The sequence below is a fragment of the Amblyomma maculatum genome, chromosome 10 (assembly GCF_055883805.1).
Source record: "Amblyomma maculatum isolate TAMU_Amacu chromosome 10, ASM5588380v1, whole genome shotgun sequence".
Taxonomy (NCBI): Eukaryota; Metazoa; Arthropoda; class Arachnida; order Ixodida; family Ixodidae; genus Amblyomma; species Amblyomma maculatum.
The window spans coordinates 111,852,763-111,870,481 of NC_139353.1; the positions used below are offsets into that span (position 1 = coordinate 111,852,763).

The 17,719-nt window shown below is 44.4% G+C and overlaps 1 protein-coding gene across 1 annotated transcript in view; it reads left to right on the plus strand.

Moving 5' to 3' along the window:
* The first annotated feature begins 725 nt into the window (after positions 1–725).
* LOC146177249 (transient receptor potential cation channel subfamily M member-like 2) overlaps positions 726–17,719 on the plus strand; it is a 63,269-nt gene continuing 46,275 nt past the window's right edge. The window contains exons 1-9 of the mRNA XM_084581502.1: positions 726–791; positions 2,710–2,802; positions 4,172–4,351; positions 8,856–9,074; positions 9,832–10,006; positions 11,228–11,438; positions 13,062–13,218; positions 14,676–14,769; positions 15,757–15,878. Coding sequence (XP_084437628.1) covers positions 726–791; positions 2,710–2,802; positions 4,172–4,351; positions 8,856–9,074; positions 9,832–10,006; positions 11,228–11,438; positions 13,062–13,218; positions 14,676–14,769; positions 15,757–15,878 — 1,317 coding nt within the window. The remainder of the gene's footprint in view (positions 792–2,709; positions 2,803–4,171; positions 4,352–8,855; positions 9,075–9,831; positions 10,007–11,227; positions 11,439–13,061; positions 13,219–14,675; positions 14,770–15,756; positions 15,879–17,719) is intronic.

The following is a 17,719-nucleotide window of genomic DNA, read 5'->3' on the forward strand; positions in this document are numbered from 1 at the left end:
CCGCTGCAGTATTAGAAGAGACTGAACCTCAGTCCTGCTCACTGCCATGGCTAGTCTGTGTGTCGGTAGTCGGAGACACACAAACACTCGATTTGTCACGCCTCTGGCCCCGCGTTCGGGCGCAAGAATATGGGTGGTTAATTCTCGCAATAATGCGCCACGGGGGCAGAAGCTACAGTCGGCTTTTAGCCCCGGTGTGCCAGCCCTAACCGACAGAGGTTGACTCCTAACCCGCGGTGCGAGTAGTCGCCACTGCGGCGGGTTCGGGCCAAAGAGGATAAGCATAAGTTGCGCACTCGAACAAACTTTAATTTGTCCGATTAACTTTTATTTTTTTTAATTTTGTGGAGGGGGAGGCTAGTGTGCCCTCACCACCGCCAACCTCGTTAACGGCGCGCGTAACTGGCATTATAATTACGCGCTGTTGTTATAAGGAGGATAGGGGATTGTGAATCCCCACAAACTTAGTCGTTTCGTTCGTCGCAATAGCCGTGAACTCCCTTGGAGTTAGGTCAGCCGTTGTTGGTGTGCCTTGACACCGCATTTGTCGAGGATGCCATGGGTATAATATATTTTCATTTCATATTCCTTGTTGCCCAATTTCTTCTTACGTTTTACATAACAGAACCGAAGACAAAGTATCGCGTGAGCACGGTTGCAAAGGAAGAAGCAGCACGTTCACCTGAACGCTCGCGCCAGCTTTAGTACCCGTGCTATTGCCGAGGATGGCGGCTCCGTCTGGGTCCTCGTCGACGGTCCAGAACCCCAAGAATTCCGTTGCCGAGCCAACGGTGAGTGAGGCTTCATTTCTCTGCGTAGAACGTGCGTGCCTCAGCCAAAGCGGGGAAAGGAAGAGCTTGTTTTCATGATGGTAACCAAAGGCTCTGCTTAGGCCTAGTCCCGTGGCGCATTGTTTGAGAGATTTGAAGAGTGTGAGGCTGGGTAGCCCTCCTGAAGTTGGCTTCGCAGCATGAGTGTTACGTGCCCACTGTTTTCAAGAGAAAGAAGCTTGCGGCCAGGTTTTTTGAAGAATTAGGCTTCGCGCGCTGAAGTTCATCGCGTCTCAAAGGATATCAGATAAAGTTACAAAAGATTGTGAGCTGCGCGTCGTATTTTGACGCGCTGCGGTCGTGGCCTTTTGCGCTGTGAATACTAGACGTCCTTTCTGCTTGTGCAAATTTCTGTGTTGCTGAAATTTCATCTAGCTTCGTGCTTGTCTTTCAACCACACAAGCACAGATACAGCGGCTGTATCGTTCAAGATACAGAAGAAGATTAGCTACGCACTAAGCATTGTGCGCCTCCACTGGACGGCCGTGTCAGGGGCATAAACCAGCACAATTCTGCACATAATGGCAGTGCTTAGAACATCCATCTGTCGCGCGTAGTGCGTCAAAGGTTTTTGTAGTTGTCAGTTTAAACGCAAATTATTTCTGAACGCGACATGAACTCGAAGTCTCATTATCAGGCGCTTAAGTGACGAGCTTTTAGGGCTTTTGTTGGCCGTATAGGGTTTCGTAGCCTGCACCGACGTTATGTTGATGTAATGTGATGTGTGATGAGAGTGTAGTTTCTGCTTTTTCTAACTTGTGCGACGCATTAAGTAAATACTTTAAGCACTTATCCTTTTTCCCCAATAAATACCATGCATGAATTTTATGGTGGAATCGGTATACCGCTTTATTGTACAAGCTGAATAAGCATGAACTCGCTTAGGGTTGTGATTCCAAATCGACTGTATGGGTCTTTGGTCATCGTTTCTGAAGACATAGTGGACCCGCGGCTGTCAAAAACGTGCAGAGCTATATAATAACATGACTACATAAAACAAAAAAGAAAATCGAAACTGAGAAAGCAATCTTGCGAACGAACCAAAATTCCAACTCCGATCCATCCACATTACAGACTAATTCTCCAGTCACTACTCCTCGGCAATTTTTGGTTTGGTAGTCATATATTCTTTTATCTAGCGTAGCGCCTCTATTTCACAATGTAGAAATTTTGGTCGATAGTTACCAGGTGCCCTTCAAACACGCTGGATCTTCTTCCATGCTATCACGGGGTGTCATCAATGTCCCGCAGCTTTATAAACCATCGGTGCTTAGCATTTTGCGGGCAATCTCAAAATAACCCAATTAACAGTGCGAGATATTTAGTGATCGTCTACAACCCATGTAGTTTTTGCTACATACACAACTATCTGACACAGCAATGCGTCTCATGGCATCATTTAGCTTCACATGCTACCAGAGGAGCTGTGCACGCCACTGAATGCAGTGTGCGACTAAGCTTTTTCCATATGTGAACACTCAAGGAAGCGTCGCCTGATATGTTGCTATCTGCATACTATAATTCAATGGCTACAGTTTTATTTCAGTCACGATCGAAGACAGTTTTGTTGCGAGCGAAACGCTTCTTTCTTCCTCGCCTTTTCGCATTGAAGGCTCTTCTTCACTCATAAAACAAACCATTAACATGGTCTAGGTGCGTACATACTTTGCCGGAAAACGCATAATAGGAACAAAAACTACGTGGCATGCGTCTAGCAGGCGTTTCCTTGAGAATCACTGGCGTCATTGTTATCCATAACGTGTGCTGCAGAAGCATGCAGTTAACGCCTTGCTTTCGTTTCCATGCTGTCTGCATTCGCCGTCATGATGTGGTGGCCGAAGCATTGATTTACATACATACTTGCTTGCCTGTTTTTCAGCTCCAGTCAGCCACCGCGGATGAGCCTACGCCCCGGTATCTTTGCGGGAAAGGAACGATTCACTTCTGGAAGAATTTTGCTTTCGAACCGGAGGTAACGAAACAAAATCTCTGGAGCCTCCCTTGTAGTAGAAGTCAAGACGACGAAATTGGTCCAGCATGTTCGCATAACAGCGCACTATTTGGCGATGTGTTCACCTGAGAACGCTTGAAATTATCGGCCGCGATAAAGCTGTTTAGCATAGCAAGGGCCGGGAGGAAGTGTTGTATAGAGCGTAACCGACCATTGAATTTACGAGGGATTCCAATGCGGGAACTGCAACATTCGAATCAAGCACATGAAAATACGTACTTATTTCCTTCGCATTTGCCTCGGCTATGCGTGATCAGTTTCTCAAATTTGCAGCGCGATAGACTGCAGACTCTTCTTTCGGCCTTAAGTGGCCTACCGTCCCTTTTGATTTCAAGTTGTCAGGAGCGAAGAGTTGGAGGCAGCAATTTTCAGCTAAGGTTCCGTCATCGAGCGCACGGACCGCAAACACCATTTTGAGAGCTACAAGGCTGTTGAACGGCTGTTTATACTGAATGGTTGCTTGTTGGAGCAAGGTTGGCAGTCAGCAAAACGGATTGTCTCTCAGCCTCAACAGAGTGCGCAAATCCGACTTAGCCGTATGTTCAATCAGGTAGTTTTTTTTCCCCTCCCGGAAGGTGGAAGGTTCATTTTTCCCTAAAGTCAATAACAAAGTTGATACTTACCATCTATATGCGTAAGCCTGCTGCGACATTGTACACGTGAGCTAGAGTGCATAAGTAATAAATATGAGTGAATGTATTGCGGGAATTGAAGATTTGTATCATATCACACATGCCTGATATAAGCAAGTGGGACAGGCAGAGGTATCGTTTTGCTATATTTTGAGCCTTATTGCCACTCTTCGTAATTCATGCGTGCCTGCATGCTTGCTTGCTGTTCACCGCACAGGCGCTTTCTCATGCCTTCAGCAAACATCTCGCATTCTGAGCATTAGACTCACATCATCGGTACTCCTAAGGCTGTGGCAGTGAAATATGACAGTTTGCTGAAAGGGCCTTCCTGCTGTCCTGTCGCGTGTAATGCTTCCCATTTGCCATGTGACAGTATATTATAGCTGGAACAGCCAAATATATTAGAAATAAAGACAATCTATCGAATGCAAAGCAACTATACGTTCAGTCAAGGATGCGCACTTTAACCATCGCGAATGCATTCGAATGTCACTTTACAAGCGGTCGTTATGAATGCCACTCTCCCGAGCAGCGACACTTTTCTTGCTTTGCTATAGAAGCATTACTGCCTGCAGACAAGCCCACAAGTCTCCAGTTCATTTTACTTTCATTCAAGTGGGGGCGGTGTACAAATATTATTTCTATTCTATTATGTATGTACAGGAAGTACGACACGGCATGCGTTTTCTTTTTTGTAGGGTCGTCCGTACATCCGCGTAACCCACGATATCAACATTGAGGATGTGCTAACAATCTTCACCCGTGAATGGAAGTTCACGCTGCCTCGGATCGTACTCGTCATCATCTCGAGCCTCGCCACCTGGCAAGAGTGGAGCGCCCCGCGGCAGCTGGAGAACCTCAAAGAGGGTCTTATCAAGGTACCTGCCTTGTTGAGCCATGCATATGATAGCAACCGAGGCGCTTCGAGTATCTATCCTGATAAGCATATTTCTACTTTATCGTCGGTCACTATAGCGCCTACACCGGGGTAATTGCTGTACATTTACGCATCCAACATCTCTACATTTAACCACTAGAGCCCCCTAAAAGTTCGTACGATATTTGCAATGATCGTAGGCGAATTTGGAGCAGGATCGCTTCTGCTCATGACCACTAGTCTCCTATCTTCCTAGACAGCAAGGTCACTCTGCTCTGAAACTCGCTATGTACTGCGAATACGGTATCGCGTTTGCAATGCTTTATATCAGTATACGTGAGGCTGGAAATTTAACATTAGTGCTTTACTGAGACAAAGGGAACCAACCGTTCGGGCTCTCCTCTACCTATCCATCCTGTGTGGCTGGGTGGGGAAATCATTTTATGGCTCTTTTTGCTACTGCCGCTGTTCTTGGAAAGGAATAACTACCATGTCATAACCCTTTCGTAATGGGGGGATGAGTAGATTTAAAGTCGTGGCCAACACACTTGAAGGAATCGGCAAGTGCCACGTGGTGGCTTTCAACAACTATTAAGCTCGAGTGGGTCAATCTAACGCAGATTTGCGGATCGATTTGAATTCAGAATGGCTGCATAGAACAAGTGTGCACCAAAACATCGAGGAATCACCAATCAGGTTTAAACTAATTTTTGATCTCGGAAGAACGTACGCCGACGTCCGATTGTTTTGTGTGGGGCCCAGTGGAGTTTGGCTTCACTACTTCTGTACATTTCGTGTCCGCTGTAGATCCCAGAAGGCGGCACAGTATGATATCAGTAGCCGTAGCACTGTAGTCTAGTGTTACCTCATTGCAACCCCCTGACCAACCTCATGTAAGCTACGTTGATGACAAAAACATGCGTCTACCATGGTGACCAGGGTAGCGCGCTACCATAGTTATACTGTCATTCACAAGTGACCACAAATTTGGAGGCGATGCCGATATTATACTATTGGGGACTTCAACAGCAACATCGAGGATTTGAATAGATACACTGATTGCAACATGAACTTAATGCTAGACATTTGTGGGTTGCACAACCGAGTTATTGTAACCACAGAAACTAAATGTGAGGGATAAATCACTTGGGAATTTCGGAACTGGCAGGCGTCCATTCACTATTGCCTAATGTCGCAGGAAATTTATAGGAACCTCACAAAGGCGGAAATAGACAAAGAGGGGCAGTACAGTATGGGTGTTGATCATAAAAGTGTGCAGTTAGGCGCCACAAAGCAAAAACCATCACTTAAACGACGAATCAATAGCACTGATTGCAGCTCGTATAAAGGAAGCAGTACAGACACGCCCCAGGGCAAAGCGGGACTATAATCAGTTAAAAATGCTCATAAGTACCAATATTAGAAAACAACAACGAAAGGTAGCTATCCGTTGGCATGGTAAGAGGTAGACACGGAACTGGTGGAATAGTGACATTTAGAAAGCCATGGAACACAGTTTGTTTCAAAACAGCACCGGGATGCAAAGAAGGCGCAGCTATCTCAGGGAGAAATAGAACACAAATTGTAAACATATAAACAAACCAAACTTGTTATATAGTCCCTAGTCCGTAGAAAAATTCCAGTCCACACATCGCTGGTTGGCTTAAATCTGCGATGCAAGTCAAGATGGACCAAGAAAATTGTGTACCGATATAAGCTGACAAGGTAAAAAGAAACAGAGAAACCAGGAACGAATTTTAGATACTGACGGAAAATGTTTAGAGGGAAACGATGCTATAAACTACATTCCGTCAGTTATAGCTGAATAATTAAGATTGACATCAAGGTAACCTCTCTATTTAGAGGGAAACGATTCTGTAATTGCATTACGTCAGTTATAGCTGAGTCATTTAAGAATGAAAATAAGGTAACTTCCGTACATGAGGGAGCAATGCAGGACAGGATAGAAAGTAGCTTATAATTTACCAATCCGAACTGGAAAAAGGCAAAAGTGAATGCTCCAAATGCACATCTACAGTTAATAACGAAATTCCAATCAAGCTGAATAATGCACTTGACCCAAGAAGCAGCGTTGTTAAAAACTTTGTAACCGTCATAGCGAATAAGCACGAGCACCGCGCTTCGTAGATCGTGTCTGCATGAGATGCAAGTAAGTTTCGATGAACAATTGGAGAGGCTTTTGTCCGCCGGCTACCCTGGGTCGGTTGTTGCGCCGGTGGTTGAAACGATAATGAAGAAAATGAAGCCCGGTGCTTGCAGTGAAGCTGCAAAAGATTCGGAGGGTAACCAGAGGCACGACGTTGTGCCGTGTATGCATAAAGTCACCCACAGCCTTAGGAAGGTAGCTAAACTGTTCAACGTGCCGATGGTTTTTATTCTGCACCCAAGAAGCTCGCTCAGCTGAGCTGTCGCATCACTTGCGAAGACAAAAAGCAGGGATGTAGGAAGAAGCATGAACAGTGCTTTGTTCGGTGCGCCACGAACATTCAATGTGAAATCCCATCATCCTGTGGCAAATCGTGCATGGGCCAGACGAGGCGTTGCGTGAACGACTGACTCAGGGAGCATGCAAAAAGATCTAGATAGCAGGGAGTCCATGCGTTTTGATTATCATTGCCTCGCTTGCACAAGTTGTAGACCATGCTTCCTTAGCGTTAAGATTCTAGGCAGAAGTATGCAAAAACCCGCCCGTGAAACTTTATAGCCATTCTTTATCAGAAAAGCGGGTCAAGATTCTGTTAGTGGCACCTTAGTTGCTTTTTACAGTACTGAGATTGAACTTCTTTTCAGCGACGTGTGACAACTTTCTGCGTACTGCATTCAGAAATTACTTGAGGCTGTGCACGTTGTGAGTAGTGCTTATATTATACGTGTTTTCGTAATGTTTGGGCTGTCCTTCTGCACTAATTAAGATGAAGTTTAAGACTGATCATCAATTAGCCCAACAGTTAACATTTTTAGGCAAATTCCGGACTGCTAACGGCAGGGTAAAATGATTTGTAAGAGGAATGAAAATAAGTTGCAAATCAAAGCCTACAGGTCGGTTAGGCGTAGGTTTAGGCCTATGTCTCAGGCTATAAGGGACATTGTAGTTTAGGACTTCGTAAATTTCGACCACCTAGGGTTTTTTAACAGGCACTGCGCGTTGTTCTTTGCCGCCATTGAAAAGCCCCCGCCGGGATAGAAAGTAATAAGGTACTCGAAGAACTTCAGAACGAGTTTTGAAATTGTATGCGATTAGATGATAGCCTGTTTGTGCTTCCGCAATGCTTAATATGTTTCATAGGAGTTGCCTGTTTACGTTTTCGTATGTTCCGTTTATGTCTAGGAATACTAAATACACAGGCTTGTTTTTCGGCCTTAACCATTTCTATGCACTGGGTAAGCACGAACAGGCTGTCATCTATGAATCCAACGTTTCTGAACACGTACTATCGTTATCCGAGTATCTTATTATTTTCTACCCATAACTGCTTATTTAATTTCACCGTTTTTATTGCCAGCCGGTATATAAAAGATATAATGCCAATTACGATAACATACCGGCTGGGAATGGAAGCGGTGAAATTAAATATTGAGTCAAACGTAGAAAGTAATAAGATACTTGGACAACTTCTGCACGAGTTTAGATATGCTAAGCTACGCAGAGATGTTAGTGCTTTTGGCGTAAACCGAGGCTCCTTTAAATCAATATTGGTTGGTTTTTTACATAATGCTCTAGCTTATAATTGTACGATAATAGTAGCAATTACGAGGTAAGCGATTTACCATTAGGGAAATGCATTCACGCGAACGATAGTCTGCAGAGGAAGCCGGAAAACGGGGCGGAGCCATACCCTTCCATCAGGATATAAATTCTCAACCAAATTTCCTCTATATTTTTGCCCTCTAATACTGCTTCATTTCATTTTTTAACTTATACTATAAGCCAATACCAACAAGTGTCGCTTCTTGCGCCCACTTCCCAGTGATCATGACAATTCCCCTGCAGCAGTATTGCACCTGGATTGCCCAATGGGCAAACAAGTAACGAGTTGCACTGCGCGACTGGTGTAAGAGTGACTATTGCGTGTACGCGAGAAATAGACGCTTGCGAGCCAATGGCGCATGGCCTTCGCAATGAGCCGAACTCCGCCTCTCGTTGTTCCGCGACAAAATGTTTCGCATGCCCAACTATGTGACTTCCATGGCGACGTCTTTTACCCATAAACGCTCTAGTGCACGAATAGAACTGTGCAAAGCTATGCTATTGATTAATCCGCTTTGTCCTGGATAAGGTGTGAGTCGACGCTCACCCCACTGCTCAGCCCCCACTAGATTTGTCGCGTGCAATGTCGCGCTCTCCTAAAAGATGCCAAAATTCTCACGTTCACGCTTGACTTTTGTTTTGATTATCGATTACAGGTGCCAAAATTGCTTTTTTTTATGCGCCACGAAAACAAGGTAGATAATTATAATTTCCACCGAAACGCGGCTCCTTCCAGGCGGCGAACACGACGGCGATGTGGATACTGACCAATGGCATCAACACGGGCATTGCAAAGGACATCGGTTCGTGGGTGAACGAGGAGCTCGTGCAAAGGCTGATTATGCGCTGCCACCGGCACCCGCACACCGACTTCGAGAAGCTGCCGCCCCTCTGCCTCCTGGGCATTGTGCGAGAAGACCTGCTCACCTGTTCCGACAAGTTTGAGGCCAGCAAAGTACGTGCACATTCGATGGGTGCCGTAGGCGTTTTTACACAGGCGGTTCTAATTTCAACCTTCAGGATTGCTTGACAAACGATGAGTTCTGCATCTGTGCTCGTATCGAATGTTTTAATAACCGAATTAACTAAAAGTAGCTAAAGCATTCATAATGAAATGTGTTGAAATTGTCACATAAAGAAACTAAAACATGAGCATGGAGATGGCAGTGCACATTCTTTCTTTATCTGGTGGCTGTTCGTTCCATTCACATCGCAGCAGAAGAAAGTTATAATGGCGCGAAACTCAACCGTGTTAGCGTAATGCCTACGTCACGAGCTGTGTAATGCTGCCGCCAGGTCTTCAAGACGTAAAATAAGGTAAAAAGAGCTGGAAACCATAGCAGCAATAAGGAAGCGGTCGTCTCACTGACCAAGGGTCGTAATTCAGGCTAGTTGTGCTAGTGCTTGTCTTTCTTCCTCTTTTTTTTCCTTCGTCTTTGTTTCGTTTCCGCCGCATTTGTGTTCCAGGCCGTGGTCAAGGACTAAAGGCGCCTCTTAACAATTTTAGAATCTCACACAGTCTATTAGTCATAAATTCGCGTGAAATTTGCTTTGATTTGAAGGCGGTTCAAGTTGTTACGGGGAGGGGCGAAAAGTTTCTCTTTTTTTTTTTACTATTAAGGTAGGCGTTTCACGTTAGGTTAATTAACTACACAATAGTAATGATGGTACTGCATGAGATACGCCACCTATTATATTTGTTTGCGCAGGAGGGCGCCATTTACATCGAGAACACCGGAAGCCGTCCCGAAGAGAACAAATTCGATTTGAATCCGGACCACACTCACTTCATCATAGTAAAGGACGACACGGTCAACAAGACCGGCCTCAACTACTTCATTCTGAAACTGGAACAACATCTGTCCATGACAGCGGACGATGACAGCGGTCAGCCTTTTTTTTTTCTTTGTCTAAATAATCGATTCAGATTTCATGGTACGTCTTATGTTGTGTGAAACGGGCTAAAATGAGGCATAGACTATCATAGGAAACGAAGTTCGGGGGTCCAGATCATTTTTACTGTGCAGGAATTTTTAACAAGAGCTGAGATGGCACAGCGCGTGGCAGTCCCTGACTTCTATTATCATGGAAGTGAGGTTGCTGCAATTGACCCCACAATCAGTAGGCAAGTGCTAAATCCCCCAAACCGCTTGCCTGTCTCCAGAGGTGTACATTGCTAAATGCCTTGCGCAGCCGCTACAATTGTGGATCCATGCAGTAAAAGAAAGTAGACGTAAAGCCTTGTCTGTCGTCTTAGGTCAGCTTGACCGGCGCTACATATTTTTCTTTGCTATCCCTGGTAGGCAAGATATGTGGGAGACGTTTTTTAACCTCAATTTGTACAGCCGGAAAATTTCAAAAAAGTTTCCTCAAAATTATAATTGTATCCAAAGCCACCTAGTTTCGGTTGGATTGACATCGGTTAATTGTAAATTTAAAGTCAGCGAGCAATTTAGAAAACAATCTAGATCCGTTTTTTATCAGAACTTGCCAGTTGAGGAGAAAAAAGTTAGTCCGGGATATTAGGGCCCCGAATTCTTGTGCTGGATAACCAGGAAAACACTGCAACGCCGTATTTTCACTGCCCAAAGCATGGGTACATAATTTTGCCTTTTACCATATACTAAGGAGCTAGCTTGTAACTACGGCAGTAGCCGCAAGCACGCACTTGGTCACCTTTTTTCAGTAGCTGTCACTGCATCTAAAAAAATGTAAGTAAGGCAGGCATTCATGTTTCTACAGCAATCGCTAGCTTTTTGCCCGCGACATCTATTTTTCCCGGTAATGTCAAAAAGCATAGACGAAGTGACTCACTTAACCACTGCGCTCAATCTGAGGCCAGATTTCAAGGAGAAAATGCTGCTCAGTTTCAAAACCATTGGATCACTAGAAGCGCTCAAGCATTGGTTCTGCGAAATAAATTAGTCGGGAATTTCAATCCCTGCCATTAGCGTGATCAGTCCTTCAGAAGTATCTAATGCGGCTTCATACCCGTTAAGAGACTTTTCACAGAGCGGGGCATTCCCCCATCGAAGCATCCTTGAATATATTGAAATAGTGTTTCGCTTTGGTGATCCGTTTTCCACCGATGTATGATTGGTCCCACAGCGATGGCCATCCAGTGTGGCGGGGAGGCTCCGGTTCATCCGCTGCTCTACTCGGCAGAGATTCCCCTGATCGCCGTCGTGTGCCAAGGGGGCACCGGCTGCAACAAGATGGTCCTCGAGCACCTCAAGAAGCAGCTGCCCGTCCTCGTCATCCAGGGCAGCGGAGGGGTGGCCGACCTGCTAGCGCTGGCCTACAACGAGATCGACAGGCGGTGAGGCAGATTCACCAATCCACGACTATTACAATACTCCGCTGCAACTTCAATGAAAACATTCTGCCGGCAATAATCAAGACAATAACAGTACGAGCAGTGAGCTCGAACTTTCATGGTTCTTCCTTCCTACAAACCTAACAAAAACGGGGCCGTCAGTAAAGCGCTACCTGTCTATAGGAGGCTGGCTTGCCCTCGGGATGTAAGAAGGTTCTTATTTATTCACTTTGTTTGCGGAATATGGCAGGCATGAGCCCAAGAAGGGTCGTGCATATCATGAACAAACTTTGAGAGTAATCGTTTTACAAGCTTATAAAAAAATCTTGTTCAGGAAATGAAATATGGAGATTACAGAAATTATATCTAAGCATTAGGAAGCTTGTAGAAGGAGGCCAGAAAGCAGTGAAACAAAGCGAAATCATTAGTTACATTCGCAATCTGTTCAAGGGATGTGCTTCTATCATTCTGAAAACTGAATATTGTTATTGGGAACTTGTTCCAGTCTGATGTATTGCGAGTTAAAGAGGCGTGGTAAAATCAATTTGTCCTTGGGAACTAAAATATATATGGAAGGGAAATATTCTGGTCACCCATGTATTAAACGGTATAAATATGGATAAGGTTCAAAGCAGGCTTACTGTTAAATATGTGCAAAAATTTTAGGCACCGTCTTGACTGACCCGCATGAATCTGATTTGAGGCCATTGTAGCAGATAATAAATCTGTACGACCGCAAATTGATTACATACATTGAACGACACTGCGCCCAATTATTTATGTGCATATATTCTTTTTAATGAAATAGTCTCAAATGGTGGCATCTGAGTCTACTTTCAGATGGATTAGACAAGTAAATGCAAGGTATTTACCACGAGGTGTCGCGTCTTTAGGCTTATGATTTGCTGTCTTTTGCGGAAGGGTGAGGAAGTATTTCTACTCATCAAACTCAGTGATCGGATTATTCTGGACGGCATGCGTGTACAAAAATAGGTGCCAAGGACGCGAAGAAATACTGAATTCCTGAACTTTACTCCCGCAACCACCTTAGTCGTCCGATCGCCTACAGAATTCGCGGCTCAATTGAATGTAGTCTGTCCATTTTGAATTTATTTTCGCTAAAGAAGCAAAGCTTTGAACCTCATTAATAACATCAAGTATTTTAAACAGAAGGGGCCAAGAAACACTCCTGTGTTGCTCCTGACTGCGAAGTGACTGACTGCGTCGTTAGTTATACATACCGAGTGCGATGGGTTATATAACCGGGAACGGATGTAATTCCAGAATCGGAACGGGCGTGTATTTAAACAATATGTTTGCCATGAGGCACACGGTAATATGCTTTACTAAAATCTAAACTTAATATAAAACTTCCCGACCGGATTTGTGCTGCACAGAACTAAGCGAAGTGAACAATAGTTGACAGCTGACGGACAATGGAAAGTACCGTTTTAGATCCGTGCAGTGCATACTTTTTATACTTGTGTCCGCTGGGTGAATGTGAGGTTGACGTTTTTCTGTACATTTCTTCGCGATAATGAGTCAAAATGACTGACCGTTTTTTGGGTTCCTGCGTTAACATGTACTAAATTCGCAACATACATGTTCTTGTTTTCTGCTTCACAGTGGTTCAACCCTCTGGGATCCGGAATTTATCGAGACCGTGCTGAAGCCCGAAGTCAGTTCGCGGATTTGCCAGATGTTCCCGAAGTTTCGTGACAACGCACTCTCAAGGAACGTGTTCAAGGACAGGATCATCGAGTGCTTGCGACTTGCTTGCCAGGTAGCGATGACAGTCTACAACAGTCTAGTCGCCTGGATGTATGGTAGAGGCAAGGTGGCTTCGGCTGTTCTGTTTGCATAAACGTACTCTGAGCGGTTAGATTGTATTTGTACATCTGTATTTATTTCTACAGAGCTTTTCTGGACGATAGAAATTCATCCTTACTGTCTTTTTGAAGAGCGGCTACGACTTTTCAAGAGTGTTGGGAATATGTCGCGGAATACGGTTTTGGCTTTATAGAGTTTAACACAAAATAACAACTCAAGCTAAAGAAGTCTGTAGAAAAGGGCTCCAGAAAATTCGACCACCTGGGGCTCCTTAACTTGCAGCTACATAGCATGTAATACAATACAAAAATGCCTCTCTTTTCGACTTCATCGAAACAACCGCCGCAGCCTGGTGCACACCATAGCAGGGTGCGCGAGCTCGCGTCTGGGGGATAAACAACCGAGCGCACTCTCCACTCAGCCACCACGCGGGGCTTTCACGCAGTATCTATGAACAGTGTGAACACCGAGAGATCAGTTTCCAGTGATATATGTGTTCATGTACGCCACCCAGCCCTTTTTTTCAGTAGCTTGGTGAATTGTATTTTTATGTATTTAACTGACAGCACGAAATTATTAGGACATTTAGAACAAGTATGCCTACGATATTCATAGATCTAGATGAAACATGGACGCCACGAATTTGACCACAAAGGCCACGACATTGATACAACAGGCTATATTTGCACACAAGAACCGGTATTCGAAGGTTCAGGCGAGTTTTACGGTGTTCTTTAGTCAGCCTCTAAAATGCGCTTGCCTACAATGAAGAGAATGAAATGCATGTGCTGTAGTTATTATTTGGAGTAGCTTTATAATACCAATTGCTTTGACCCCTCTTTCCGCTATGTATAGACATACTGTTTTGCTTTGACTAGCCTATCGAAAAGAACTGACCTAGGATGTAGAAATAGGCCCCGCATGAGTCAAGAAGTGCCACATACATCGATTTTATTTGGAAGGAGCAGGTACTTGCAAGACAGGCCAAAAAGACAAGCAAACCACCGAAGAATTAATGCGTCTGAATTGTGGTGCTGGCGGAGACTCTTCAGAGTTCCTTGGACTGCAAGAAGAACAAATTAGTCAATATTGTCGGCCATAAACCCTGACTGCTCATTGGGGAGTCAAATTCTAAAGTTAAAGCTCAGCTACTCTGGTCATCTGTAGAGAAGAGAGGAGTCACTGGAGAAAGATTTAATGTTGGGAAAGGTTGAGGGTCACTGGAGAAAGGGTAGGCAGCGAACGCGATGGTTAGATGGCATCCTCGAGGCGCTGCAGATGAAGTTATTTGATGTTAGGAAGAAAGTGGGAGACCGGAAAGCGTGGCGTGATATGGTCCATAAGGTCATGAAGAGTCGGTCACGACTGAACGACTGAACTGAACTGATATTGTCTGCGCAGACTCAAGAGCAGATGTATTTCACGGTGATCAACATCCACCACCACCGAAACAACCTGAAGCACCTTGATGAAATCTTGCTGGAAGCCGTCTTCAAATGTAAGGGCCTGCTGTCGATCACGACGCTGCGGAAGCTCTGCGCCTACTCCCTCATACTGGGACACCAATATTTATTATGGGACAGATGGGAACTACTTGATGCCCTGAAGGGCTGTTAGGAACGCGTATAGCTGTTGCCTAATGTTCCGGTGTTTAACCCGAAAAAATATTAAAACCTCGCAACAGAAAGATATATTGTGCAAAAAAAGGCAGTCACAAGAGAAGACAGGGCGGCACGAGCGCGCAACATAGCGTCCCGTCTTCATGAACCAACTTGCTGTGCTGAAAGGCGTACTACAGTTTAGTCTTGTTCTTTCTTATAACCAGCTACTTGAAACTGCCAGTAAAAACCCTTGTGATGCGCAGTGATGCGCAACTGTTGAAGACTTTGAGGCACTTGTTTTACCATTGCTTTATTCGGGGCTCTGGAACCCCGTGAATGGGGAAACTCTCAACACGGTTTCTGGGTAGAGACTAGCGTTTATTAAATTTTTATTTTAATGAGAGGGCAAAAGAGAGACGCAAGGAAGGTTTCTATACAATGGTTCAATTGCTTTGGTGACGCAAACGGTCCGAGAAATTCATCTTATTCGGCGGAACCGTGCGGTTCGTGTTTCGCCAGTCCGTGCATCGTTGCTAGGAGAGACCCCAGTCTTTCCGAGTGGCCGGCTTGGAAACAAAAAGGAAGCACTGCAGCTGGAGCAGCTGTCCATAGGTTAGCGTACGAAACAGCCATAATAATCTAAATAACAAAATCTTCCCATGCGGGCAAAAGCATACTCTTAAACTTGTTCCGGCGCTAGCAAGTGGTTCAACATTATCATAACAATTTCAGCACATAATTAAAAGCAAAATAACAAGAAACTGCCAGAATACCGAACGATGGTTGGTGGATACATTCATTTTTATGGCTTAGTATGCAACGTGTAAAAATATTTACTCAAAAATCCATTTCCAAAAAGGTTTCAAATTATTCTAATTGTGTATTTTCAGCCCAAGTCCGCCACCACCAGGCTCATCAAATGAAGAAGGATTTGATGCTGACCTTAGACTGGAACTGTCCGCACGTGGCCATGACGAAAGTATTTTCGAAGGATTTTGCTCAACAGTACCAAGTGAGTATGAATCCTGGGTATAAATGTCTGAAAAAAAAAATTATATTCGAATCACGCTGTGCTGAAATTAATTACTAGAGTAAATACGAGCAGAACGAAATCGCTCAGAAATAACGTACAGCACACGCAGCAGCACGGCCAAACTGAACACACCTACAAGGCGCTGCTCTTAAGACCGAACCATTCATGCTAAATTCAAACTTATCCTTCGGTACCGTTCAGGGTGTCTAGCAACCGGGAAAACCGGAAATAGTCAGGGAAATTTTATGCACGGAGAAAAACTAGTGGAATGTCAGGGAAACCATGAAATATTTCGCCAAGTAAGAGAAAATCATACGATATATTTCTGGAGTGCATTTTCAGTCTAAGCTGGTGCAAAATAGGTGAAGTTATTTTCGCAGACTTCTTTTTTTTTTTTTGTGATGTCTCGACAGCGCGCGGCAGCGCCGCAAGGTAGGGCGCGGTACATTAATTTGACGCCAGCGCATGTCTGAGCTGCCTCAATCTAATCATTCACCTTGAATCGCTGAAATACTTTTAACCACTTCAACACAGCTTTCGTAAGTTTCTGTCATGTGAAACAACTCGGCGAATTCACGCACGACATCCTTCAGTACATGAACGACCGCTTACAAATTGACGCCATATTTCTCGACTTTTCAAAGGCGTTTGACCGTGTTCCCCATAATAATCTACTAGTTAAACTTGCCTCCCTTGGAATCCCGCAGACATTACTCATCTGGATTCAGCACTTCCTGAAAGGCAGTGTACAGTTTACATCCGTCAACTGTCATAACTCATCGCTAATTGACGTAACATCAGGTGTCCCACAGGGAGCTGGATTATTTCTCATATACATAAACGACTCCCAACTAACATAAAAACAAAACTTGGACTTTTCGCGGACGACTCTCATTTATAACGCTATCAAAGGCCCTGAGGATACCATTAGGTTGCAACATGACATCGCCACGGTTGTATCATGGTGTGAGCAATGGCACATGCCGCTTAACTTAAGCAAATGTCAATCCATGTATTTCTCTCGTAAGCGCAGCTCTGATAACAGCACATATCCTATCAGTTCCATTCCCATTTCTCGAACGTCATCTTATAAATATCTTGGCGTCCACCTAACATCAACTTTATCATGGGTTACTCACACTGAAACAATATGCTCGCAGGCTTCACGCACTCTTGGTTATTTACGGAGAAATTTACAATCAGCACCACCCCAAATCAGACAGCTCGCATTCCAGACCTATGTTCGTCCAAAACTAGAATACGCTTCATCCATCTGGCACCCTTCGCAAGCATCCTCGCTAATAATCTAGAGGCCATCCAAAACCATGCCGCGTGATTTATCATGTCACAGTACTCCCGTGAAACCAGCATCACAGCACTAAAACGAACGCTTTCCCTCCCAAGCCTTCAATCACGCCTCATTATATCACGTCTCTGCCTGCTTCCTTCTTTTTTTTTTTACCATCCTCACAACCGGCACTCTCTCCTGCAACCTCCCTCAAGAATGTCCCGTCGACTTAATCACAATCACCCGTTCAAACTGATTTTTGGCCGCACTGCAGCAATGAATAACTCTTTTTTTCCAGATGCAATAGCCCAATGGAATGCCCGGACGTTATTGCTTCATGCAAAGATCGTGAAATTTTCCGAGCAAAACTAACGAGTCACCTTCAGTGTTCTTTTTGACAATGCACACTAGTCTGCTCTTGTATTTTTTGTTACTGTTTGTTTGTTGGTTTCGTTTTCTTTCTTTGTTTTGTTTCTTGAACTGATGTTCGTATGCTGTTATACAATGTTATTGCCCCCGCCTTATGTAATGC